This window comes from Hoplias malabaricus, chromosome 1 (assembly GCF_029633855.1).
Source record: "Hoplias malabaricus isolate fHopMal1 chromosome 1, fHopMal1.hap1, whole genome shotgun sequence".
NCBI lineage: Eukaryota > Metazoa > Chordata > Actinopteri > Characiformes > Erythrinidae > Hoplias > Hoplias malabaricus.
This window is the reverse complement of record NC_089800.1, coordinates 62,583,119-62,609,375: the sequence shown is the minus strand read 5'-3', so window position 1 is coordinate 62,609,375 and position 26,257 is coordinate 62,583,119. Positions and strand designations below refer to the sequence as shown.

The 26,257-nt window shown below is 39.4% G+C and overlaps 3 protein-coding genes across 5 annotated transcripts; all 3 read right to left on the bottom strand.

The window, feature by feature from the left end:
- Window positions 1–881: 881 nt before the first annotated feature.
- Window positions 882–15,644, bottom strand: susd4 (sushi domain containing 4). 3 transcript variants are annotated; one of them, XM_066670032.1, is made up of 9 exons: window positions 15,189–15,644; window positions 14,299–14,502; window positions 11,308–11,481; window positions 10,708–10,896; window positions 10,011–10,202; window positions 9,279–9,423; window positions 7,144–7,526; window positions 6,780–6,860; window positions 882–1,088 (listed from the first exon to the last, which is right to left on the bottom strand). In XM_066670032.1, the coding sequence occupies exons 1-8, from the start codon at window positions 15,325–15,327 to the stop codon at window positions 6,823–6,825; spliced, it is 1,464 nt and encodes a 487-aa protein (XP_066526129.1). In that variant the 5' UTR covers window positions 15,328–15,644; the 3' UTR covers window positions 882–1,088; window positions 6,780–6,822. The 3 variants fall into 3 exon arrangements, with proteins under 3 accessions (XP_066526129.1, XP_066526130.1, XP_066526128.1); XM_066670033.1 differs by having other exon boundaries at window positions 882–1,083; XM_066670031.1 differs by lacking the exon at window positions 882–1,088 and having other exon boundaries at window positions 6,290–6,860.
- Window positions 15,645–17,264: 1,620 nt separating this feature from the next.
- On the bottom strand, window positions 17,265–20,650 carry LOC136709462 (thrombomodulin). The gene has a single exon (XM_066684718.1). The coding sequence runs from the start codon at window positions 20,565–20,567 to the stop codon at window positions 19,605–19,607; it is 963 nt and encodes a 320-aa protein (XP_066540815.1). The 5' UTR covers window positions 20,568–20,650; the 3' UTR covers window positions 17,265–19,604.
- A 1,914-nt stretch (window positions 20,651–22,564) lies between these two features.
- On the bottom strand, window positions 22,565–26,002 carry LOC136710598 (complement component C1q receptor). The gene has a single exon (XM_066686262.1). The coding sequence runs from the start codon at window positions 25,904–25,906 to the stop codon at window positions 24,413–24,415; it is 1,494 nt and encodes a 497-aa protein (XP_066542359.1). The 5' UTR covers window positions 25,907–26,002; the 3' UTR covers window positions 22,565–24,412.
- Between the last annotated feature and the right edge of the window lie 255 nt (window positions 26,003–26,257).

Here is a 26,257-nt window from a genome sequence, read left to right as displayed (position 1 = left end):
ACACAGCTCAAGGGTTTCCGGGTCCTGCGTTCAGTCTTCTTCTGGGATCACTGTCCAAAACCACTCTCCAAACACACATTTTACATATTATGAAAAATAACCCAAGCATACGTCTTTGTGGATTTGTTAAAACAACAAGAGCACTTGTTGGGACATTGTTCTTTCCGGCTTGACATATCCCACCCCTGTCCCTCCCCAAAGTGCTCTTCTCCTATAGACCACTGTGAGCTCAGGACCTGAGAGCTGAACAGCAAACCATCCTCCCTCTGCCCTCCTTTTAGCTTCACAGCCCATAACCTACACAGATAGCAATGAGTGTTTGGCCCCAATGTGGCCCATCTGCAGATCCATTATAGTCCATGTTTATCCATGAATGATGGTGTTGATTCAGGGTGTGTCTGACTGCTTCAACTCAGCCACAGCTGCACATTTTATGTCACATATGCTGTAGACTAAATCTGTGCCAAATCAACATTTGGGCCCAAAACACTTGTCAGTGCTGTAAATGAGACATAAGTGCTAAAGGTAGCACAGATGAGGCCTAAATGAAATGTGTCTGCTATCCGGGTGGTAACACAATATGGACAAAATTTATAACCACCTGGTCCCCCTTAAGATTTCTTCTGAAATCAAGGGTATAAATCAGGAGTGTGAAAGACTATATAATAATACAATATAGTTACAATGTTCAGGGGTACATGGTTTGTACTTGACTTGGAGTATTGCTTTGTGGATCTGTTGGCCTTTTGCTATTAGATTTACATTTACAGCATTTAGCAGAAAAAGTGCTTAGAGTTCAGACAGAATGTGTATCTTGGCTAGTACAAATAAGTTAGAGTCCAAACTCCCTCTGAGCTCAGGCCATTGCCACAAGGGCCAGTGCTGATTCCTAGTATGAACAAAACACAGTAAGCACAATAAAAAAAGAAATTGCTGACACTTAGCTTTGGATAAAGTAACCTTAGGCTCACTGTGTTGTTCCAGTGTGACCCTTTCTGTTGGCTGTACATTCCTAAACACACTGGGTGCTTCAAGAAACTTTTGCTACTTCTCACTTCCTCCTCCCTTCCTACTGCTCCTCTGCTACCCTGGAAGAAGGCAGAGGAATAAATAAGAGGAAAGAAGGAATGAAGAGCCTATCACAATGTTTGCTTTCAGCACACCTCTGTAATACTCCCGAGCCTATCGCAGATGCTGCACAGAGCCTGCACGTACATGGCAGTTCCATCCATTTAATATTGTTGTGAATAACTAAACATCTGCTTATACTTGCTGCATATCTGTGACTATGGATTACATTTGTGTGTGACCTTTCAGTGGATATTTTAAGCACCTTCTTTCATTTCCTTTGGTGTTTGGACAGGAAGCAAGGATGGCAACACAAAACCTGTTTCCAGGTCAGGAAGGAGAGGAGGAGGATTGGTAGGAAAAAGCAGTTTAAAAGCACATTATGCACACTGCACTCAGCTGAACACCTATCAGCACGGAGTGCACCTTAAAATGTAGGAGGTCACTTACTAGAATCTGTCTACAAACATAAAATATGTCAAGTATCAAACATAATGACTCATAGGCCTTAAAAGCCTAATGCATTTTTAAAGTTCTGAATATTGTAGGTCATTCATTTTTAGTGGATTGAGGCATTTTCTTTATACTACTGCAAACCAGACAAAAGGCCAGTCTACTATATATTGGTGCCAAATGTGATTTAAAATCACTGAAATAACATTTAAAAATAAAAAAATAATTTATCTCATTATTTAGTTATTTTACAGATACTCAATATGTATCAAAACTACTCAATTTCCATTTCTCTTACTTTTCAGCTTGTTTCAGTCTAGCATTGATTGCCCTGTAATAACATGTTTCATGGGCTATATTCCCAAAAGCCCCAAGTGCATCTCTTTCTTGTGTATAGGGTTTAAATTGATTCACTGTGTCCTTTACCATCCTCCTAGAAATCTCAATCTCAGCAGTGTACTGTGTGAACTGCTTTAGTTCACGGTCAGCTGTTTGATCAGCACTCTCACTTCACTCTGCATTCCTGAAACACAAATAAACTTACTTTATGTTCCTCTAACTGTTCATATTTATGAGGAAACACATTTTAATCGGCCTGCCTGATATTGTTTAGGTTATCTAAGTTTCATTCACATTTCTGACCAAAGGGTATAACTGTTCCAGAAGCATTTCCATGTGGCCACAGTTCAGAACGAAACACATACAAAAGGCACTCAAACAAATACTTTGGCACAGTTAGCTAACGAATCATTCTGGTGAGTTGGCTCCATGACGTAGGGATTTGCTTATTGGTTCCACATGCACTTGATGTCGACATCACAGCAGTTTTCTTAGGAACTTCTAGATCAGCACAGCAGATGGAATCAGGGCAGTACAAATACATATCAGCATGGGACAGTATGACGCAGCTATGGTAACCGTTCGGTTCTGTAGTGGAGAAGAGGCCTATGTGTTCTTGTTCGCACTGTAACCTTTAACGTTCCTTATAGTACAGTGCTAAAATAACTTTTATCCTAATCCGAGGGACTGGAAACACATCGCTTGAGCTGCATTTCATGGCTCAATCTAATCTGGGAAGGCTTTACCCTAGATAGGCGTTTTAAAGATTGTGTCACTACTTTGAGTTCAGAAAGTAGGTCAGAAGGTTATTTTTAAGTTGAAATATGGATTAAATCTCATAACTGTCTCTTTCGTTATCATACCCGAGCACACCCATGTGCACAAACAGCTGCTGCGAGAGGTTTGGCACTTTATTTTTACATTCTTTCCCCTCTCTGCCTGGCTTCATCCACATGTTTATCTCTTATAAAGCTGTTGAAGCTAGAATAAGTAGATGTTTTGTTATCTGAGCTGTGAACTGCATGCTGCAATTTTCTCAATTAAAACTTGTACCAAGTCTAATTTTGTTTGATGTTAACTCTCTCCTTGAAACTTTAATTAGCAAATTAAGATATTTTAATTTAAATATAAAAACCACTCTCAAATGACACAATAAATAAAAAGAACATTTCCTCTAACAAGATTGTCATGCATAGCACTCTACAAATGTATTAGTTTTATCTGTTTTCCAAAACAAAAATACTGGCATTTTAACTAAATACTCACTGTGACAAATACAATTACATTTTTCAATTTTAATCAATTGACACCACTAATTCAGACACAAGTAAAGTACTGATGTTTTTTTTCTAGTGTTTTGGTCACTGTACCCACATCCCAGTGGTATTGTGTAGGGCTTAATTATTCAAGACAAGTTAGATCCACTGCTCAGAAACTCAAGCACTGTACTGACATTGAGCATGGTGTCCACTTTTTTATTTGATGCTTTCCTATATAGATTTGAAAGTATATTGAAACTTATATTTAAGGACTTTTAATTAATGGGCAGCTTACAAACTTGTTTATGATTGAACTTTTCCTTGATCACTTACTGATTTGTTACTAATACAGGAACATTCTTATTCTTTTATTTTATATTTCCTGTGTACACAAAAGGCCTTTTTCTCTCAAATATTGTCCACAAATTGGTCTACATCTGTTAGTGAGCATTTCTCATTTGCCGAGATAATCCATCCACCTCACAGGTGTAGCATATCAAGGTGTGCCTTAGGATGGACTCTTAAATGTGCTGTTTTATCACACAGCACAATGCCACAGATGTTGCACATTTTGAGGGAGCGTGCACAGACGCTGACGCCCCCAGTACAGTAAAAGTAAACTACACATTTTATTGTGACCAGCCTAAGGCTCACCTGTGCAATAATCATGCCGTCTAATCAGCATCTTGATATGCCACACCTGTTAGGTGGATGGATTATCTCGGCAAAGGAGAAATGCTCACTAACAGATTTAGACAAATTTGTGAACAATATTTGAGAGAAAAAGGCCTTTTGTGCACACAGGAAATTTCTTTGATCTTTGAGGCCAGCTCGTGAAAAATGGGAGCAGAAAGAAAGGACTGCGTTTTTATTTTTGTTCAGTATATATCTGCGCTGTGAACTAACAAGGGCCAAGGAACCCATTTGAGATGAAGCCCCATAAAAGTACCTATAAAGGCATTCTGTTTCAGGGAGATGTTCATTCAGAGTACAAACAGATACAGGTCTATTAGTTTGAGGATTGTGAGCTCTCAAGTCTGATCCAAGCAAGAAAAACAAAATCAGACTTGATTAATGAGGCTTGAAATGTGAATACAGCCTTACTGTAGAAACATTCAAAAGGTTTGAAGGACTGGTTGTTTCGCTGTAGATTCCTCCATTTGGTGCCACAGAGACAGTGGATGTGACAGAGATGGTATACATACCTTAAGATTCTATAAAATCTGCCCCCCTTTCCCACTCTCACTAGTTCCAGCGTGTTTTGTAATGACCATAACAGAGCCAGGATATACTAAATATAGAATGTTTCCTGAATGAAGATGTTCCACTTAATTTTGACATGTCCATAAAAGGACATGGTTTGTGAAGGCTGTTCTTTCCTTTTTCATGTGTGCCCCATATCCTCAGAGCACCGTAATATATTCCAGGTAATTTGAAATTCTGGTGAATTGTATCAGTTTGAAAAGGAAAGTAACAAACCAAAAGGTCATCCTGTTGTAGGCTGCAAACTGCAATATTTTTTTCTTAGAGACTCACTGAAATGTTTGATTTTCATGAATAACAAAAGGATAGTGTCGAGTGTTGAGGATAGTGCCAATGTATAGTTATATTTATGTAATTAATGTTTACTTATTAAAATATAACTAACAAAAGTGTTAATTTTCAAGATGATTAATAAAATCCCTCAGTGGATTTGGTTTGACACCCCTGCTTTAGAGGGATTAAATATTTTTAAGTCTGGTTCTTATGACCAATGCTGACTTTAACTACTCCCCTCTTATGTCATCCATGAAGGAGGATTTTCCATGAAGGTGGAGTAATCTCCCCCTTTCACCTGCCAGCAGAATTCAAAGTGTCAAAATGAACGTTCATTCCAAATTTTTATTTGTGTTTCAATGTCTTCCAGTATTCTTACCTAAATCTTTTTTTAAGACCTGTGATAAAGCCTTTATAAATTTGATCTGGAATGGTAACATCCTCAGGTTGGCAAGTCAACTCTTCAGAGGCCCAAAGACCAGGGTGGCCTTGCTCTCCCAAACATTTTATTTTATTACTTCATAGCCAATATACACAAAATTGGATTCTGCGTTAATGCACCAGAGAGTTAAATGTGTGTTCTAGAATCTCTATCATGCCATTCCTCTTCTCTGAAAGCGTTAATATTCTCCAGACACTCTTCTACCTCTTTAGAATAGCCACGCTCCATGTTTGATACAGTTTCGCTGACTGTTTTGTTTCTTATCTTAAGACTGACAGATAACAATCATTTATTCATTCCCTCTAAACTAGATCACACCTTTGGTACCTGGAACAGACTGGGAATTACTACATTTAGAGATTTGTAGAACGATTATACCTTTTGCAGCTTTACCTAATTGTGTTCCAATTATAAATTCACGCGCACCAATATCTTTCATATGCCCAGACACTTTTTGTTTCCAGGACGACCACCTGATATGCATTGGGAACTTTTTTTACAACTCCTGTCTATTCAAAGAGGTTGATATCACAGTTTAATGATATTCTTATGTCCTTCATGGATTTCCCCTCAACAGTTAGGTCCAAGTGGGAACGAGAGCTCGGGTTTGAGATTGACGAAGATTTCTGGAGCAAAGTATTAAAAAAGATATATTCTTCCTCGTGTCCTCGACTGAATTTCATTCAGTTCAGACTTGTCCATAGGGCATACGTATATAATTCCAGACTGGCCATTCCAGACAGGTAAATCCTTTATGCCTATGATATAGTAAAGAGCCTGCTACCATATTGCAGACATTTTGGACCTGCTCTAAGCTCAGAAACTATTGGAAAGAAGTCTTTAGCTCTTTAACTAAAGCCTTTGGTAGTGATGTCGACCCCTGCCCAATGTTTGTAGTGTTTGTAGTACAGGTGGGGTTCTCCCGCAGGCCTGGTGTGGCAGACGCAATGGCTTTTGCTCTCCTTATAGCTAAGAGAAGAATTCTTCTCGGGTGGAAATCTTCCACACCACCCTCGCACGCTCTGTGGTTAACAGATGTGATGTTCTTTCTTAACTTGGAGAAAATAAAATTTAGTTTAAGAGGTGTGTGGGAGGGAATGTATGCTACTGTAATATTGAAAATGATCAATAAAAAGAGTATTAGAAAAAAAATTAAACCAATTGCAATTTAATTTAAGAAAGGATGTTTTTAATTATGATCATTTCACGATAGCAAGAAACATATTGGTGACGTTTGATGTTTGGATTACACTTGTCAAATATTTTTACATGTGATTTAAAGATGTCTTGATAATCTCAATTATCTCTAACTCAGAATAAATACTGAATTTGATTGTGAATTAAAAGCAGTGAATATCATTGTGTGTTTTGTGTAGCGTTTCATGGCTATAGCCAGACAGTTGATTTCTTTTGATGATTCCTTTTTAATACCTAGAGGCTGTGTATGCTTTCCTTTTCCCTTTGGTAACTGCTGTATATTTGAGAGATGATGTAGGATTCATATTAAAAGTTTGTCAATGAATGCATAGTCTTTTTCCCATGATCAAAGCATGAGAAATTACAAGTATGATTCTTATTGCCTGTATTGCCCTGCTTGTTTGTTGTGTGCTTTATATTTAATAGCCATTATGTAAAAAAATGCCTAAGTTAAATTAAATTGTGAAATCATAGTGGGGAAATACCTAACTATAGCAGTGAGAAAATTCATGGTGGATATCTGCAGTATCAGCAGTCCTCTTCACCACCTTCCACAAGAGGAATTTCTAGAGAAAAGCAATCAGAGAAAGTATACATTAGACAGTATTAAATCACATCATATTTATTTGTATAGCACTCTTTACAACTGATGTTGTCACAAAGCACCTTCACAGAATTCCGCTAAGACAATGTTTTGACATGAAATGTAAAAATGTAAAGAATGTAAAGTGTAAAAATCCCCAGGTGAGCAAGCCAAGGGTGACAGTGGCAAGGAAAAACTCCCTCAGCTGAAGAAGAAAGTAGTATTTTACAATACATTTTTTGTCAAAATAATTGTACTCTGCTTACCATCTGCTATATCTATGCTTGGGCTTGTGGAGGCAGTCTCCTCCATGGAGGTCATGGCATTGGTCCTTTCAGATATGTTCAGTCCTACAGCATGTGAAGAAGAGGGATGTGTGTCCTGAAGACACTCTGATGTGTCTGAGATGCTGTCATATGTCTCTACTTCTCTAGTGTCCAGTGGAGCACCATTCTGAATTTCTGTGTGCCCTGGATATGAAGGGGGGTCTTGCTCCTCTGAAAACTGTGTACTTTCTGGGCCAGCAGGGGGCAGCATATGTGGTAGCTGGTAACTGGTACTACCAACTGCCTCTTTGTACGAAGGAAGATTTACAGCAACGCCATCCACTATTAAAACATTTGGACCTCTGTTGTTCTCTTGCTCATCACTGTAAAGGAAGATATATATTAATTAATTTTCACTATATCTTCCATTTTACCATGCAGAATATCGCCTACTATGTAATTAATACATATTATATTGCCTCTTACAACATTTGTTTGATATTAAGTGTGTAAATTCGAGGGGTAAATTAAAGGGTAGAAATTTTACCCCATCAGTGTAGTAACAGCCTCTTTTAGAAAGCATTTACAAGAGAAGTGGGGTGTGCGATATGATGATATTAAGTCGTTATTAAGTCGAATTTGTCCACGATACACCGTCAAAGGGAGATCATTGGGTCGTGCTCATGCACATACAGTCTGCTGCAGTTCTTATAAGTTGTTTACGTACTGTGTACATATTACACATCAGTGGGCAGACTCTCTGGACAGCGATTATGTAAGTCACTTATCTAGAACATATGACCACTGAATTAAAAACAAAATAATTTGTTATTCCATAACCTTGCAAAAAAAAACAAAAAAAAAACGGTGGCACCACAAAGCCTGAAGAGCCCACAAACACAAATGATACCAGCGCTTACGTAGGTCGTCCCCTTCAAAACAAGACCAAATTTGTGTCTATCCACTCATTGGTAATCCTCATGTTTGTGTAAAGATGACTTGCCAAAAGAAAGAAAACAACAGCTCAAAATAAAATACAATGAATAACAAAAACAGTTTAAATATGTTCCCCATGGATCTCCACTATGGCCGTGTAGCATGGGCTTTCAGCTTTAACGACACGTCCATCAAGTCTGTAGACCAATCAGGGTTGATGCTCAACCAAGGAGGCAGGGTAGCAACCAAACTTCCTAACGTACGTGCACCGTGAGAGATGATGCAGACAGTTTTATATGGCAACAGCAATCAAAATAAACAACAATCAAAACAATAAATAATTTTTCAAAGCTTAGATCCGTTTCACTGTCTGCCCTTTCCCTACTGAGACTATTTAAGCACAGGAAGGGAGTGAGGGAGGCGGCCTCACTCTAGAGCCAATCAGAGTTAGTACCCTCCTTCTAATGCATCTGGCCTTAAAGGGGAAGAGTACTGGATTAGAAACAAGACTAAATATCAAAATAAATCTAGGTGCGTCAGAACTTTTTTACTGTTTGGTGAGGGTAGTTTGTCAAGGAAGTTAAAATGTAAAATGTTGCCATTAAGCGTTGATAATAATGTTTTTTCTGCAGTAAAATTAATAATTTTTCTTATGGGGTCTTTGAAGATTCCAAATTAAATTTAGAAAAGTGCCTAAAATATTTTGTTGTTTTGATCATATTTTGACCACTAAAGGTTCATTTCAATATCTTTAAAAATTCTGAAGGCTTTCAAGTAACATTACTTCATAAAACTGCCTCTAATTTATTCACTGCCTCACTGCTATTTAAGTATGTAATTTCAGGGGGAAAATAAAAAAAATACCTGGAGTGTTAAGAGGTTAAAAACCAGCATGAAACAGAATCGTCATAAAATCAAGATCGTGACCCTGCAAAAAAAAATCGTGATGTATTTTTGCCATGTCGCCCACCCCTAGTCGTGCCCTCATTAGTATTTATTAGTAGAGTCTACAAACATTTGGATATAGAGTACGTAAATTATGGGGACCCTTGCCCTGCTCACTGAAACTGTTCAACATTTAAATCTGATTTAAATAAACACAAAATTAACAATTAACCCTTCCGAAAGGGTGTTTTTCAAATGTGCACTGAAGGGCCAGTCCACGATCAGAATGAGGAAACCTTTGTATTAGTGTGTACCTTGAGTTCTGGTGGATCCTGCATTTGAAATGGAACACCTTTGCCACAATCACTAAAAGCAGCGCTAGCAGCACACTGGATGTAGTGAATGCCACCACTTTCCATGTGGTCATTAATGAATCCTGAAAGCCTGGATAGGTGGTATCTGTAGGAATAAAACAAGGCTCCATTTAATTCTTCATTTAACTCTCACATTACTATCCCGGTTGTCACGAGCAGGATCTGACTTTCTATTTTAAAGTAGAGGCCACCCAAAACAAGATCCTCTCTACTCATGAAGTCACACCGATTCTTATTTTACTACAACCTTTTGTGACAAAAGGTCTTCTTGACAAAGTATTTGTTATACATTTTTACAATACCATGTATAAAAACAGATCTTAAACTTAACAAACAAAAGGCACATGTCAATTTAAAAAAAATTAATTTAGGTAACCAACAATGTTTTTGTACAGTTGGTTAAAAAATATGTTGGATGTTCATTTCTTAGTGAAGTTAAGTGGTTTTCATGCTCTAACGCATCGTATTCAACTCATTAGCTCCTAAAAGTTAATCAGATGTGTTAATACATTATGCCCTCCTTGATAAAAATGTTGCAGATATCAAGTGATTTTTCATGTTTTGCACATTTGAGCTTTTATTTGGTCAATTTATTACTACATTTTAAAGCTGAAGTATATGAATGCTTTAGCATTTATCAAATATTCACACAATGCTTTTTTCAGGACTTACCATTCTGAATGCAGTAGATCTGCATCTGAGGAAACCACTGTCCATATTGACATGTTATATATTTGTAATCATTCGCTAGATGATAGCCAGGGTCACAGTAATACTCCACCACAGTCCCATGGATGTAGCGGTTACAGGGGTGCGGATGGCATATGTAATCTCCATGATCTACCATTGGAGGTAACAGACATACTGGAAAGAGACCAAAGTTAGGGATAAATAAATGAATCTTATACAAAAACTCATTCACTCAAGATCATTTCTCTTTGATTATAAATGAAATGTTACAGATGATCCTAAAAATAAACTCAAGCAGTATATTCAAACACACCACAAAGGACTGTTACATCAATGACCAGTTATATGTCAAATATCCAATCAACAAACATTTTTTGGCCTGCTTCATTTTAGTCTATGTTTGATCTTTTGTTTACTTACAGAAGCATTATCTGTAGTTTGTAGTTAGTTGCAGCTAAATCTACCCTCAAAAGTACTCCAGTGGTCTTAGGGGGCAACGGATTACCAAAGATTGAAGCATGTTTGGTAACTTAAAAATAAAAATAATGGAATACAGTACAAATATGTTTTCTAACTAAAAGCAAGCACAGGGGCCTATGATTGAGCTCACTACCACTTGGTAATTTGGTGCTTCTTTGAATACCGTAGCAGGCTTTGCAGTAAATATATGATAAATCACCTTCAACATCAAGGCACCGGGGTGGTACATCTGACCAGATGAGGCTGTACATGCATTCCAGTAATTCTGCCCCCTCCAACTTGTAACCAGGGTAACACTGGTAGTGGACTACTGTTCCAACTGGCACCGAAAACTCAGTCTCCGAGATGTTCATGTAACTGTGAGGAGGAATCAAAGGTCGCAAACAGCCTAAGAAGAGAAAAAAAGACAAAAATGTTTTAGATAAGAGATTTTAAAAAATTTTCTTATTTGTAAATTATAACAGTAAATGAAAACACATCACATCTTTAATAAACACTGCTGCAACATGTTAAGCTCTGGTCTGCTTCTTGTTCCAGAATTGTTGTGGATGGCTTTTATTATATCATCGCTGTACAAAGAATTCCCTGTCTTCAATTTTCCTGTGCTTTAATTTTACTTGATATAAAGCTATAATTACTTACTTGTACATCCCTTGGTACTGTCTTGTTGAGTCTTGTTAAATCTGACCTTACTTCAGGCTTAACTTATCAACAACTTTTCAGCCTCTTGAACAGATTTTTGTTATATACATTTTATAGGACACATGTAGTGCATTACCACAGCCAAATTACATTATACCTTGACAGATGGGCTGGTTGTCCCAAGTTCCATCCTCTTGGCAAACTGATTCCATGTTTTCCATGTCAGGATATCTGATCTGAAATCCTTCATGACAGCTGATATCAAGGCTATCCCCCGGCCTATATGTCTTATTCCTAACAACAGCATCCTCAATGTAAGGAGGAAGACAATCTATGAAGAAAACAAACAGCTGCTTTATTAAATTAAAGTTGAAATATTTGAAAGGTTAAAGAAGTTTCACTTCAACTTCATTGCACATTGAGAAAAACAAATTCCTTTTAGACGTGACTATTAGGGTCACAAACAATAATAGCTCACGTATGGTTTCCCATTCGAATCTGTCAAGTTGGTAAATATAAAAGGAAAGATTCACTATCTGCAAAGGAAAATGGCAAAAAAAATCTGCAGACAAATTTTATTTAGTCTCAAGGATTCCACTGATGCCTTATTACTGTCAAAAGCCAAGCATTAAATATATATAACAGTCGGGACTGTTAACTTTGTGATTGTCACACAAAGCACAACATTCTTGAGGACCATAGGACTTTTGAAAATAACTATGAATAGTTTAACAGTTAACAGTCCACTGTAAGTGGTTCGGCTTAAAATGTTCTATCAGCTGCATCAAAATCTGCTCCCATAGTTAATTTTCAAACTACTGTCAACAGTTCATTATATATAGCTGTGACTATAAATATGAAGGTATCTAATACACTTTCCTTTAGCCAAGCATAATGACTGCATTCAGTTTGTTGTTTTATCACAGCACATAGAACACATAGTTAGAAAAACTCACGGTGGTGCTACCATATCCTGGTGTACCCTTAAGGGTACATTTCTGCCCCCTCAGTTAGAGAACCTAATGGAACCATATTTTATATTAACTGTAGATTTTAAAATTGTGTTGATGTAATTTACTCGGTTTCATCTCAAGGACGTATACAACCCCAATACCAGTGAAGTTGGGACATTGTGTAAAACATAAATAAAAACAGAATACAAATCTTTTCAATCTATATTAAGTTGAATACACTACAGAGACAAGATATTTAATGTTCAAACGGATAAACTTTTCTTTTTTTTTTTTTTCAAATATTCACTCATTTTGAATTTGAGGCCTGCAACACGTTCCAAAAAAGGAGGGACAGGGGCATGTTTACCACTGTGTTAAATCACCTTTCCTTTTAACACTAAATAAGCGTTGGGAACTGAGGACACTAGTTGTTGAAGCTTTGTAGGTGGAATTCTTTCCCATTTTTGCTTGATGTGCAACTTCAGTTGCTCAACAGTCCGGGGTCTCTGTTGTCGTATTTTGCGCTTCATAATGTGTCACACATTCTCAATGGGAGACAGATCTGGACTTTGTCTTGCTGAAATAAGTAGGGACGTCCCTGAAAAAGACGTCACTTGGATGGCAGCATATGTTGCTCCAAAACCTGTATACACTTTTCAGCATTAATGGTGCCTTCACTTTACCCATGGTATGGGCATTAACACACCCCTATACCATCAGGGATGCTGGCGTTTGAACGTTGCGCTGATAACAATCCGGACAGTCCTTTTTACTCTTTGACCCGGAAGACACAACGTGAATGATTTCCAAAAATGGTCTGAAATGTGGACTCATCAGACCACAGGACCCTTTTCCACTTTGTGTCAGTCCATCTCAGATGAGCGTGGACCCAGAGAAGCTGGCTGTGTTTCTGGGTGTTGTTGATATATGGCTTTCGCTTTGCATGATAGAGATTTAACTTGCACGTGCAGATGGAGTGGCAAACTGTGCTCACTGACGATGGTTTTCTGAAGTGTTCCTGAGCCCATGTGGTAACATCCGTTACAGAAATATAGTTAAATCGTTATGTCGGTTTTAATGCCGCAATGTGAGGGATTGAAGGTCACTGGTATTTAATGTTGGTTTTCGGCCTTGCCACTTACTTGCAGAGATTTCTCCAGATTCTCTGAATCTTTTGATGATATTATGGAATGTACATGATGAAATCCCTAAATTCCTTGCAATTGTATGGTGAGAAACGTTCTTAAACTGTTGAATGATTTTGAGCATTCCTCAACTTTCCCAGTCTTTTGTTGCACCTGTCCCAACTCTTTTGGGATGTGTTGCAGGCCTCAAATTCAAAATGAGTGAATATTTGCAAAAAAAAAAAACACACTAAGGTTTATTCGTTTGAACATTAAATATCTTGTCTTTGTGGTGTATTCAGTTGAATATAGGTTGAAAAAGTCATTCATCATTCATACATCATTGTATTCTGTTTTTATTTATGATCTACCCAACGTCCCAACTTCACTGGAATTGGAGTTATATTAAGTTCTTTTATTTTACACATTTATGTAATGAAATTTTATAAATACTACTTCAAATTCTACCTCGATGTTATTGTTGAGTTGTAACATTACCTCTCAAATAAGTTTCACCTAATATAAGCCCTGTAGAATGTCTTTCTTGCATGCTATATTTTTTTTTCTTCCTCAAATCCAGGAGGATGTAAGGACCGTTAAAAAACGTTATTTGCAGTTATGCAAATATTAGTGTGGAGTAACATGTTTAGTTCATATTAAATAAATATAAATTCATAACTTCTACTGGAAAAACATTTCTGTACATTTTAAAGCACCACTAATATTTATTTACAAAATTTAAGCTATTTGGGAAATATATAAAATATGACCTGTGCCAAAGTTATGTGACATTTTATATAACATTTTAATTGTTATATATTATAAATATTTTGCACTAAAAATTATACACTTATGTAAGGACAGTCATTTATCATTTTAAAATATCAACAATGTAATCTGACCAAGGATTTACAAACATTTACACTATAGATATTTAGTCTCTGTATAAGTAAACACCTAAATATACTGAACACACACACACACACACACACACACACACATATGTATTACACTTTGACTGCTGTATAAACATTCACTACCCTACATCCACTTTCAGATTTAAATACTCACCTTCTGGAAGGCACACTGGTTTAAGGCTTGGTCTCCATTCTACTGATCCATTTTGGAAGCGTATACATGTGATCTTTGCTGCACCCTTTAGTCTGTACCCCTCTATACAAGAAAATCTGGCTACAGAGTTCTCGAAGAATACACCGGTGCTTGGGGTTCTGCGTCCATGCTCTGGAACTCCTGGATCTCTGCAAAACTGCTCGACTGAAATTTGCACAAACACAAATGCTTCAAGGGTGAAACGACTAGTAAATGTTTTATATCTGCTTCATGATTATGAGCCAGTAACTTAGCTTTTAACTCTAGTAATAAATGCCAGGGCAGTAGCTGAAGGGACAGTGGCTGGGGAGATAGCAGAACTATAAAAACTTTAAGGAATGTTATGCTGAGAAAGAATAATATTAACATGAGCCTTCAATTTTAAGCCTTTCTGGAGACACATGGGAAATGCTTGAGATCTCTATTCACATATATGGTCCTGTCTTAATAAAATAATTTGTGGCCACAGACTATGGTGAAGAAGCAAAATTCTTAAAAATGCCATGACCTAGTTAAATTCAGAAGTAAGAAATTAGAGATAATTATGGCCACATATTTAAGATGAGATATTGAGATGTAAGATGTTTTATGTTGTGGCCACACCTTAGTGAGCAGTAGGAACAAGTAACTTAAGTCATTACCAAATCTTACCTAGTTGTACCTACACGTTGCTATAAAGAGGGAATGTCACCAGCAGAACTGACAATGTAATTATTATTATGACTTAGCTAAGAGTCCGACATTTAGTCCGACGATATTTAGCATGAAGGGATGTAAGACATAACATTAGGAGGAGATTTTTAGTGGCGAGTGTTTGCTGTAGGGTGTTTGAAATGTAATAAAGCCGTTACCTATTGTGGGGTCTGGGAAGGCGGAGACCAGCTGCTGAGGGGGGATGGTGGTTGTGGTGAGAAGGATGAGGAACGGGCCGTAGACGGGGACGCGTACAAACCAAGGTGTTTTAGTTTGTCTAGCAGCATGATGATGCATCTTGTCACCGAGTCCAACTCATCGGTCAGTGCTCTGAAACGACGAGGGTGGCAAGGAGAGAGCGTGAGAGGCTTTAATGTTGTCGCCGTGTTGTGGTGCGGCTCAGCGGACTGTTAGCATCTCCTCTCCATCGCGCAGGGTGTCGTGGGGAAAAAAACGCCATCGAGAACACACAAAGGTGTCTCATACAATCCTCCACACTGTTTTTCCAACAAGAGCGGTTTAAGCTCAATGCCAAAAGTAAACACAGCTGCTCCTCATCCTCTCCGTTTCTTTCTCTCAGAGAAGAGAACACTGCGTCACCTGCCCCGCTGTTACAGTACACATCCACCGAGGACGGGCGGAGTGATACATAATTTCGATACTACCAAAACCTGGCGGATTCTTTTGCATTTAGCGCTCAGCGGTCCGTGAGGAAAATAATGCCACATCTAGACATGTACATAAATAAAACATTTTAGGTCGAAACTGAAATTAAAAAACTGAAACTAAGGACCAGGAATAAAGACAGAAAATATATAAACACATAACTACATACCGGAATCTAAATTGCTAAGCACTGTGGTTGTTCCACCTTAGCTTTATCAGCAACAGGCCTATTTTAAATGGGGCGGTCACATTTTGGCGCCACTCGACCTCACGTAGAGCAGAAGTAACATTTTTCTAATATTCCATTCCATTCTAGTCACGACATAATTATTTAATAAATGTTTTATTTAATAAACCAGTAAAGTCAATACTGAAATGATTTAACAAAAAATGTAGCATTGGAACTACTTTTTTTCTGCTGCTCCTCATACACATACACAGTAAAAGGGAGTTATTGAAAGCTGTACCACCTCAGCGACAACGAATTTGAATATAATGGAGAAAAGCTAAAAAAAATAAAATAAAATAAAAACCCGGGAAAACCAGGACGTGTGGCAACACTACACCCAGGAGGGTGTACCATTCCACCGCAGGGCAACGGGCATTCACATATTCACACCTAGAGAAATAGTAGCCAATCCACATACCAACGTGAATTTTTGGACTGGGGGAGGAAACCGGCACAAACATTGGGAGACACACATCAGACTCCTCACTTGGATCGGGACTCAAACCCACATCCCCAGGACCTGGAGCTGTGACAGTGTTGCACCACCGTGGACAGAAAGCTCACTGCCACTGTGAAGCAATCAATTTTAGATTAGTCCAGATAACTCCTATTGTTTTGAATGTTTTTATGGATTTTTTGGCGTTAACTTTACTAAAATTTAGACTGTACTAGTCTTGAATGGGGTGTTGTGGAGTCGCAACTGGTAGTGTTGATGTCACATAGCTCCAGGGTCCTGGGGTTGTGAGTTTGAACCCCACTCCAGGTGAATGTCTGTGAGGAGTTTGGTGGGTTTCCTTCAGATGCTTCTCAGGTTTCATATTTTTCCATACTTACTGGGTTTTTACTGCAGACATCACCAAAAAATATCTATTACATGTTTAAGTAGTCTTTGAAATGTAGTAGTATGTTACTACGATAGCTTTGCTTGACTTGGTATTGGATCAGTAGGTAAATCAGTGGTGTTTGCCAGTCATCAAATGGTTTCCCTGAGGCACTAAAGAGACAAACAATGCATAACCTAACAGAGGTTTAACAAAATTAGTGTTAACACTTACCTTAAAGTGATACGCCCTGAAAATCAGTTGCACGCTCTTCTTCTATCTAAACTTTCAACATTAAAATAAATAGTTTGTTATTTTGAAGGATTTTTTGTTTCAGCCAAGCTGGAAACTGAAAACAAGCTGGGAGTTTCTCAGCTGATTTTAGCCGAGGCTTCCTCGTGACAAGGTCCTGGGTGCAGGTCAAAGTACTATTCAGTTTACTGTAAAGTAGTAAAGTCACATTACCACACATTTCACACTTTTTTAAGTCTGTTTTATTCAAATCTATATTTGTGATTACAGTTTGGGCTAAACACAAGTCATTTTAAAGCAAAATGTCCAATAAAGACATACATTGTCAGATGTTCCGGTATTACTATTATCATTACATTTAAAATACAAAAGGCACATTTTGATCCATGGGTAGATTAGATATGGCACACTAGATTGGACATGAATTAAAATATATTTTAAAATATATTTTCTGCACTACTGTAAACAAATGTCATTAATGTTCTCACCAATGTAGCACTTTATCACACTATTTGAAATTACTCTTTACATCAGTGACTGAGTTATGCATAAAAAAGTTGCAGGTGGCAAGTCTCTTAATATCTTACATGTGTCTAATATTACATGACCAATATGAATGAGGCAGTTGTGGATTTTATGATATAACATCATTGTCTAAAGTGCATCTCCAACAGAACAAAACAGTATAAACTATAATTTCTGTAGAGATTTTTATGGTATTGACATACTGCATCTTTCTTACTCCTCACATATTGCAAGTTGCATTTTGGTCCAGTTTTTTATGTTATGCTAAAAGAAATTGGGAAAATATATTACTTCATTATGACCTTATATTTTTGTCAATCTTAAAAAAATGCAGTTAATTCTAATAGGTTTTTAACAGAGCAGTGTAATTAACACTGCAATCATCTATTAAGTGTAAATTAAACATAAGACACTGAGAATGGCTAATGTTCCAGTAAAAACAGCTTTGTACTCCATTGTTAAGTACATTTCAGAGACAAAGGTTCATCATCATGCTCCATAATGTCCAAGTTGCCCAGTTACATTTTGACCAAATAAAAAAGATTAGAATATTTTATATTTGTATAAACTGTGTAAGAGTGGCACAACAGGTAGTGTTGCTGTTACACAGTTCCAGGGTCCTGGGGCTGTGGGTTCGAGCCATACTCTGGCCCAGTCTCTGGTTGACTGTGAGGAGATGTCCTCCCAGTGTCTTTGTGGGACCATGTGGTTGCTCCGGTTTCCATCCACAGTCCAAAAACTCAAGTGGCTAGGTGGATTAGCTACTCAAACAGTGTTTAAAGGTGAGTGAATGTGTGAGTGTGATGGAACCCCATCCAGAAGGTATTCCTGTCTTATGCCCAGTGAGTCCTGTACTCACTGTGAACCTGAACTTGATAAGTGGTTACTGACACTGAATGAATAAATTAATGAATAATCTGTATAAAACCAAGGTACTCAGAGACCACCAGGTAGTCTCAGAGGTTGGTTTATTTTTTTTTATGCTTCTTACAATTCAAGGAAATCCAAACACATTAAATATGGGCCTCTAATATTCTGAGAACCAGAAAATGGTTTGTTTGATGTCAAGATTTATTTTTTCTTTTTTTTTTTTCTTTGGTTTTCTTTTAAACCACAGTGTTTTCTTCTCACAAGGAAAGGAGGGGCAGAAACACACATGGAACTTATTATGTAATCTGCTGAGAAAATCTATAAATTTAATAAATTGAGTTTCAAGGCAGTTATCAAGCTCACTGCACAGATTTGTACAACAATACATAGTGTTATGAATCAATTGAGAACTGTAAGCTTTTAAGAACCCTTTAAGGACATTGCAAAAATGTTTTTCAGTGTGTATTTTCTGTAAATACAACAATGTAAACATCCAGTTTTTCAACATGTAAGAAAATAAAATGCAAAGTCATTTCCCAAACACAGACGTGTATAAAGCTTGGTATTCCCCTGATAAAATCATGTTAATTTCTTTCCCTTTCAAATGAAGCTCAGTTCAAGTTAGAAACTCATATCTGGATATAACTGTAAATATTTGCATAGCATAGGAACTATAACATTTTAAAACTCACTTAATAACATTTAAGGCACAATCATTAATGATGTCCAGTGTATGTACATTCAAACCAAAATGGGAAACATTCGAAATACATACAGAAAAATAAGATATAAGAAAATGAACTTGACATACATTCATAGCCCGGTGTAAAACATTTTTAGACGTTCATAAAGACCTTAGGTCAGAGCCACAGATTATTGCTATATGACTGTACTACAAGAGCTGAATATTGCTAAATATATTCATCTGATTACAGAACTACATCATAACTGTATATACAGTTGATCCCTGTATAACGTTAATGTATTAGTATACAATTGACGACTATCTCTATTTAATGGGATATGCCGTTGATCTAATTGTATACATTTGGTAACTGTATACAAAACGTTGCTAATTGTAATACTGGCCTACTGTATGACTGTTTTGTAACTGCATTTGTCTATAACTGTACAATAATGTTGTACAAATTTATTTACTGTTGATTACTAGAGCGGACATCTATGGTCATGACCTCAATGGCATCAAACATCTACACCTCCTGCTGAGTGTTGTCCAGTACCTCGCAGTCCTTTAACCCGTCCTCTCTTTTCCGTGTACGCAAGTAGCGTACGAGCAGCGCGAGAGCGAAGAGCGCGATTAAGAGAAATACTACGATCCCGACGTATTCTCCGGTACTGGCCTGTGCCTTGAGGGAGGGGTTGAAAAACAGGTCTACGGCCACGGTTGTAGTGAACACTCCAGGACTTTCATTAATATTGGTGTTTCGAATGCACGCGGAGCCGTTAACAAGAGTGTAGCCCTCCTTGCAGGCGCACGAGTAACTCCCGGCGGTGTTGATGCATGTGTGCGCACAGTTGTGGTTGGATGTACACTCGTCTATATCTGAGCAGTTTCCCTCGTTTTTGACGAAGCCGTCGGGACACCAGCACTCGCCGCTTTTCATACAAGAGGCCTTGCATTCGAAGGATGGACAGTAACGCTCGCAAAGTTGAGGGTCAGTTCTGCTCGGTTTGAAGTTCTTCAAGCACTGGCACGTGTATCCCATGGACAATCCATGGCAGAAGTGCTCGCAGGGACCCGATTCGCAGCCATCTTTCTTCAGTATTATGACGGGGTTCGTCATATTCACTGAGCATGTTGCCCAACCGACTTTGTCGCATAAAAATCCATTGAGTTTATCATTGCACGCGCTCTCCGTCGATTTCATGCTGTTTGAAATGGCAAAACACCTTTCTTTTGTGTCAAGTCCGGTCCAGAAGCGTCCCTTCGTGTTTACAAGCAGCATGGCAATAGTCTCGTTAAAGACTGAGGACCCTGCTGGCATGTCGCCCCCCATTCCCTTGCACTCATTCCGCGCGCTATGGAAGTCCACCCGCGTCTCGTGAATGCTTAAGCAATTTGTCAACTCTTCGTTGCACGCGCAGCGAAGCGCATGTCCCGCGCCGACAAATGTTACAAAGAGAAACACAAAAAGATTTCGGCACGACCACATCCTTGTACGTGTGGACCTTCGTTCACCTTCTCGCACAGTGCAAGGTGTTACTGTCCTGAGTCCCTGCCTGTCCCACTAATAAAGGCATCGCCGCTGAAAGATGGAAAGGGAAAGAGAGAGGAAGGAAGCCCCTCCTAGCCTCTCCTAAAAGACTCTTGTGGCATTTCTTTGCAGCCTTTCCTCAGAGGAATGTTACAGACACAGGAGGAACGCCCACATTTCAGTGGACACAGTCACAGCTCGATAGACACTATTTACCTTAAAACTTGTCACCCTCAACCTGGCTCCATTCACAATGAGTCACCTGAAAGTTTATTTATGGAAAGGACATTTTTAAAGACACTGACATTCAAGATTTTAACATGGTTGGTTTTCTGGTAGAATGAGTGAGTCATGAACGAAAAGATGAGTTAACTGCAGGGTTCCGTAAAGAGTCCCAAATGGGCGATTTCATTCCATCAACGTTTCTTATATCGCAAACCGAGAAACCAGTCCCATCAACTTGCAAGACTTAGCCCCCCTTTAGATGAAAATATATTAGAGCCCCTGGCACTTCAACACACAATTAATTTTACAAAACATCCCATTTCATTTTAGGCTTTACCACTGAATGCCTGTGTCTACTGGGAGCACCCAGTGAATTCTGAGTTTAGTAACTAAAAGGGGCATCTTTTGGATGTATAAAGCCTTCATACATTATAGAGTTCTTCATCTTCATCTACATCGATAGAGTTCCTTAGAGTTCATTTAAGTAACCTTGCAGTTCTAGTTCTGAAACCTTTTAGGGAACCAAACAGATTATAAGGAAGCATCACTCCAAAGAAAACGTTTTTGCACCTTTTTTCTTTTTCTAAAGAATGTAGGTACACTGAAACTTTCCAGGAAATGCTGCTGAGTCAGTGATGCCGGTACTTTATGAGCAGACATAATGAAATGGCTTAGGATATGATCATTTGAAGGGGAAGGGACAGGTATTTTCTTAACGAGTCTTAACATCCTGCGGTTAATGTAATTATGTAAAGGTTGTGTTAAATAGTGGATAACTGCTGCAAACCTTTATCCGACTGAGTTTTATTCACTGCGTCAGAGCAATATCAGTTTGGGCAAGACTTCTAAGACTACATTCACATTCTTTGTAACAGGAAAACTGTTGTCCTGGATAAGATAATCCGTCACATGTGTAAATGAGAAAAAAGAAAGGGGTTTTGACTACTTGTACTTCTTAGGACTACAAACATTCTTATCTTAGCCTGAGTAAATATTTATTTTGGAGTGCCCAGTCTGGTGAGTACATTTTATCCAAAATATAGATGAATAGAACAATATTGTGTGCTCTGATATTAAAGAGTACATAAATGATGGTTTGATTTAAACTCAACATTTAAGTACGTTATGAATTACTTTTTTATTTTTAACATTACTAACTTTTATTTAGAGTGACAAGGCTGTGCAACAGGTAGCATTGCTGTCATTAAGCTCCAAAAACTAAGTGGAATGGCAATACAATGTGTTAACAGTGTGTGATGCCCTGTTATTCCGGGTAGACTCCAGACCCACGGCCACTCTGAACCGAATGAAGTGGTTTCAGAGAATGAAAGAATGGATAAATAGCTCAGTTGGTTTGTGTTAATAAGGACTGTGGTGCACACGCTTAAAGGAACACTTCAGAATACTTCTTCAGGAAATACTGCTCCAGAGATCATGTTTTTAAACAAATTTGAGACTTTGACAAAGCACATTAATAGAATCTGTGCCTAAATATTACACACCTTGCTCTGGGTGTGGTCTTTGTTGGTTGATCATTCCTGAGAAGAAATCTCTGCCATTTACATTTCCAGAATCTTGTGTTGTGGAATTTGGTTAATTTGGTTTGTGTTCTCTTTCTACTTTAAAGGTGTTCTGTAAAAAATGTGTTGTTTGAGGAAAAGCAAAGGATTTTTATTAATGCCAAGACACATTAGTAAGGTAAACAGATTTATTTACATCAATAGACACAAACAATATCAATAACATTTCCAGTAACATTTTAGAATCTAAAACATCAGTAGAGTGTTGGGTCACGGGAACCACCATCATCAGCCTGCTTCACTTTTTAAAATAAGGAGGTTTAAAAGGTGGCTCTTTACAGTGATGCTAAATACGTTTCAATGAAATGTACATAGTGTAGAATTGCTCTGATTTGTATTTATTTATTGCATAATTCAATTGTTATGATATGAATAAAGTCACTTAAAAAATGGATGTGAATTGTTCCATTCAAGAACATTCTTGAAAAAAAAATCTGCATCAGCAAAAAACAAACAAACAAACAAAACTTTTACAGATTTCTGAGACATTAGCAGTGTTCAGAATGGCCCCCTACTCACCATTCCCTATTAATCACTATTGAGTGCACTATTACAATATAGGGAACTGAATTCAGGGGGGTAGACACTATAATGTGGGTTTGATCATTGCTGTGTGACGTCAGATTCTGTCACATAAACACTATAAACATCATGCCACCAGCCCACTATCACCACAGGGTATAACTGCACAAGAGAAGAACTTGCAAATGTTGTTTCACAAAGTACCTAATAAATATATTACATTATAAATATATCATTAAGGGGGTTAATGTGTGCTCTGAAAGCTTTTCTTTTACCCACCAGCGTTACTGTCACAAATTTACCTCAGAGCAGATGAATTCATCCTAAACCAGGTGCCTATGCTTATAGAAAGGGCTTTGAAAATTAAAGAGTTTAATTAATTATTAATTAATTCATCAGCTCTGCTGCTTACATTTGTAACACGTCTGTGGAGAGTTTGGCCTTATTGTTTCTATAGCCCTTCCTGAGATAACGGAACACTTCAAACCAAACAATGCGGTTTATCAAAGGTATCTGCTTTTGATTGTATACTACTTATTATGATGTGAAGGCTGTTTCTGAAACAATACCCAGTTTATCTTAGTTCAAAATCTGGATCACTATAGTGCACTATTTTAAGGCAAAACACGGCAGGTTTAATTATAGAGCACTTTTCTCACACAATGGCAATTGAAAAAGCTACTTATGAAGACAGTGAGACATTTTATTTGCTACATTTTAAGGCTTAGCTTGTGCAAAAGTCTATCAGAAAAGCAACCAGTTGTGTTTCAGAAGGTCAGAACTCCAAATTTAGCAGCACTGCGGTGGCGGATCCACTCAACACAAAACACTAAAATGCCTCTGCACGAGTGTCAGTGCTAAGAAATGCTTCATGCCACCCAAAATATACCTGCTCTGTGGTGGTCTTGAGTAGGTCCTGACCGTTGAAGAACAGTGTGAACGAGAACAAGCAAAGTATTCAGAGCAACAGATGGATTACAGTCTTTAACTGTAGAACTACAGGGTGGTTAGAGGATCTGAGAGAATGGTCAATGTTTGTAGAAACAACACTCAGAAAAAAAAGATACTGTACAGGTAGATAATTGTTCACTAAATTTACAAACAGTGGTTTCAAAGTCCAGTTGTGATGCCTGAAGGTACATTACATTACACACATTTGAAAGCTTTCAGACGAAATGGGTCATATGAAAAAAACCTAGATGGAAAATCTACAATTAATATCAAATATTGTATAAATATGATCCTCAATTAAAAGTACTGAGCATGTACACGTGAGGATACCACCACAGTGAAAACAAAAGGTACCACCAAAATGACGGTTATTCTGAGCGCGAGCGGGGTCATTTTAATGTTATGGCCGATCACTTCGGTTGCCAGGAGTGGCCTTATCCGCGATATGTGAGCTGTATTTGTGCTGTAGACGTTGTGACCCAATCGTTCCCACTGTAAAGTGTCCATTAGAGAGGCGTGAGCAGCTCAGCGCGCCTCAGTGTCTGGTTGGGTCTGGAGGCCGGAGGAGACCCAACAGTAACTGTCGGCGGAGGCGCTTTTCTTCTTTGCCGCTTTCCGCGAGCGATTCCAGCGAAGGACGGCGACAACAGACGTGAGAGCGACGAGAAGCAGCAGGGGAACCACGCAGCCCAGCACCCACACCAACACCCACATGCTGGCCAGGGGCTCCACGCGCTCTGCCTCCGTGTTACTGCTGCTGCTGCTCACGCTGGTGAAGAGAGGGGGCGCCGTGGTGGTCGCGCGTGTCTTCTGCCCCTCTCTGAACACTTCTTTCGTGGTCGGAATCGGTTCCTTTACTTGCACGCAGCTGATGCCATTGTCAGCCAAGCGGAAGTTCTCGCGGCAGGAGCACAGGTAGCTGCCCACGGTGTTGGTGCAGATGTCTTCACAAGGTTTGTTAATGCACTCATCCTCATCCACACAGTCCCAGTCTTTCCCTGAGGACCTCTCCCTGAAGCCCCCGGGGCAGTAGCACGAGAACGAGCCCAGCGAATTTAAACATTTGCCATATCTCCCGCACACGCTCTGCGTACACTCCTCGATATCCTCGCACACGCCGCGGGTGTTCATTTTGAAGCCTGGTTTGCACGTGCACTCGTAGCTGCCCGGCGTGTTGCGGCACTGAGCATTGCGGCAGATATCCCCCGCGCACTCATTTACGTCCACGCAGGCCAAGCCATCGCGCGCCAGCTGAAAGCCGTCTTTGCACGTGCACTCGAAGCTGGTGCCCACCATGGCGCAATAGTGTTCGCACGATGCGGTCTGGCACAAGTCCCTCGGCTTGCACGTGAACATGTCTTCGCCCAGATAGTAGCCGTCCTTACACGCGCACTGAACGGCGCCGCTCTCGTCCTCTGAGCACACGTGGCTGCATCCTCCGTTCTGGTGCGCGCACTTGCGCTTATCCAACGCGCAAAGAGGCCCCTGTAAGTTCCATGTGAAGACCTCGGCCTTCTCTGTGCAAAATGCAGTATATGAGTGGCCTGTGCTCGTGCAGCTGATTTCCGCCAACGTGCCGTGGGGCAGCACACGCGCTAGGCTGTCCGTATTTAGAAGCGCGGTCGAGAACGGTAGGGTGTACTTCACCTCCCCTGGTCCCGCGAGCTTCAGCGGCGGGCACATGCCTTTGAACTGGAAACGGCACGCGTAGAACCAGCGCTCCTTACACGAGCCGTCGCTCCACTCAGTTCTCGAGGATTCCGTGCCGGAGGCTCGCACCGACACACAGCGGTCCTCTATGCACGTGACTTGAGGCTCGTGGCCCCAGCTCGCGAACTCGCCCGTGTTCTCGGTGGTCACCCACTGGAAGCCGCGTAAGTGCTCTCCGCCCCGTACGCACTGACCCCTCTGCAGCTTTAGGCCGATCCACATCCTCTCCACGCCACTCGCGAGGAGCCCTGCCCCGCGAGCCAGGTCCAATAGCGCGCGCGCCTCCTCCGCCTCGTCCGTGTCCCTCATCGTGAGCAAACGGCCACCGTTTGTTACACAATCCTCGCTGGCATTCTGGAACGACACCCGCTGCGCGTGCAAGGTGAAGCAGGCGCGCCCTGAACACAAGGTGACTTCATTACTTGCCGTCGGCCACACAACCATGAGCGCCGAGAGCGCGAGGAGAAGCGTGTGCATCGCCCTCGCAAGACTATGTGTAAATAGATATAAATATAGGTATAAATTAGTGCGTTAGCCCTATAAAATACCTCCGTTCATGTCCCAGAGTCCACAACAGCAGAGAAAGATTTGTTCAAACAGTCTACGTCGCCTGGAACAAACAGCCGCATCCTGTTTGGCGGAGAAAAGAATCAGTAGCGG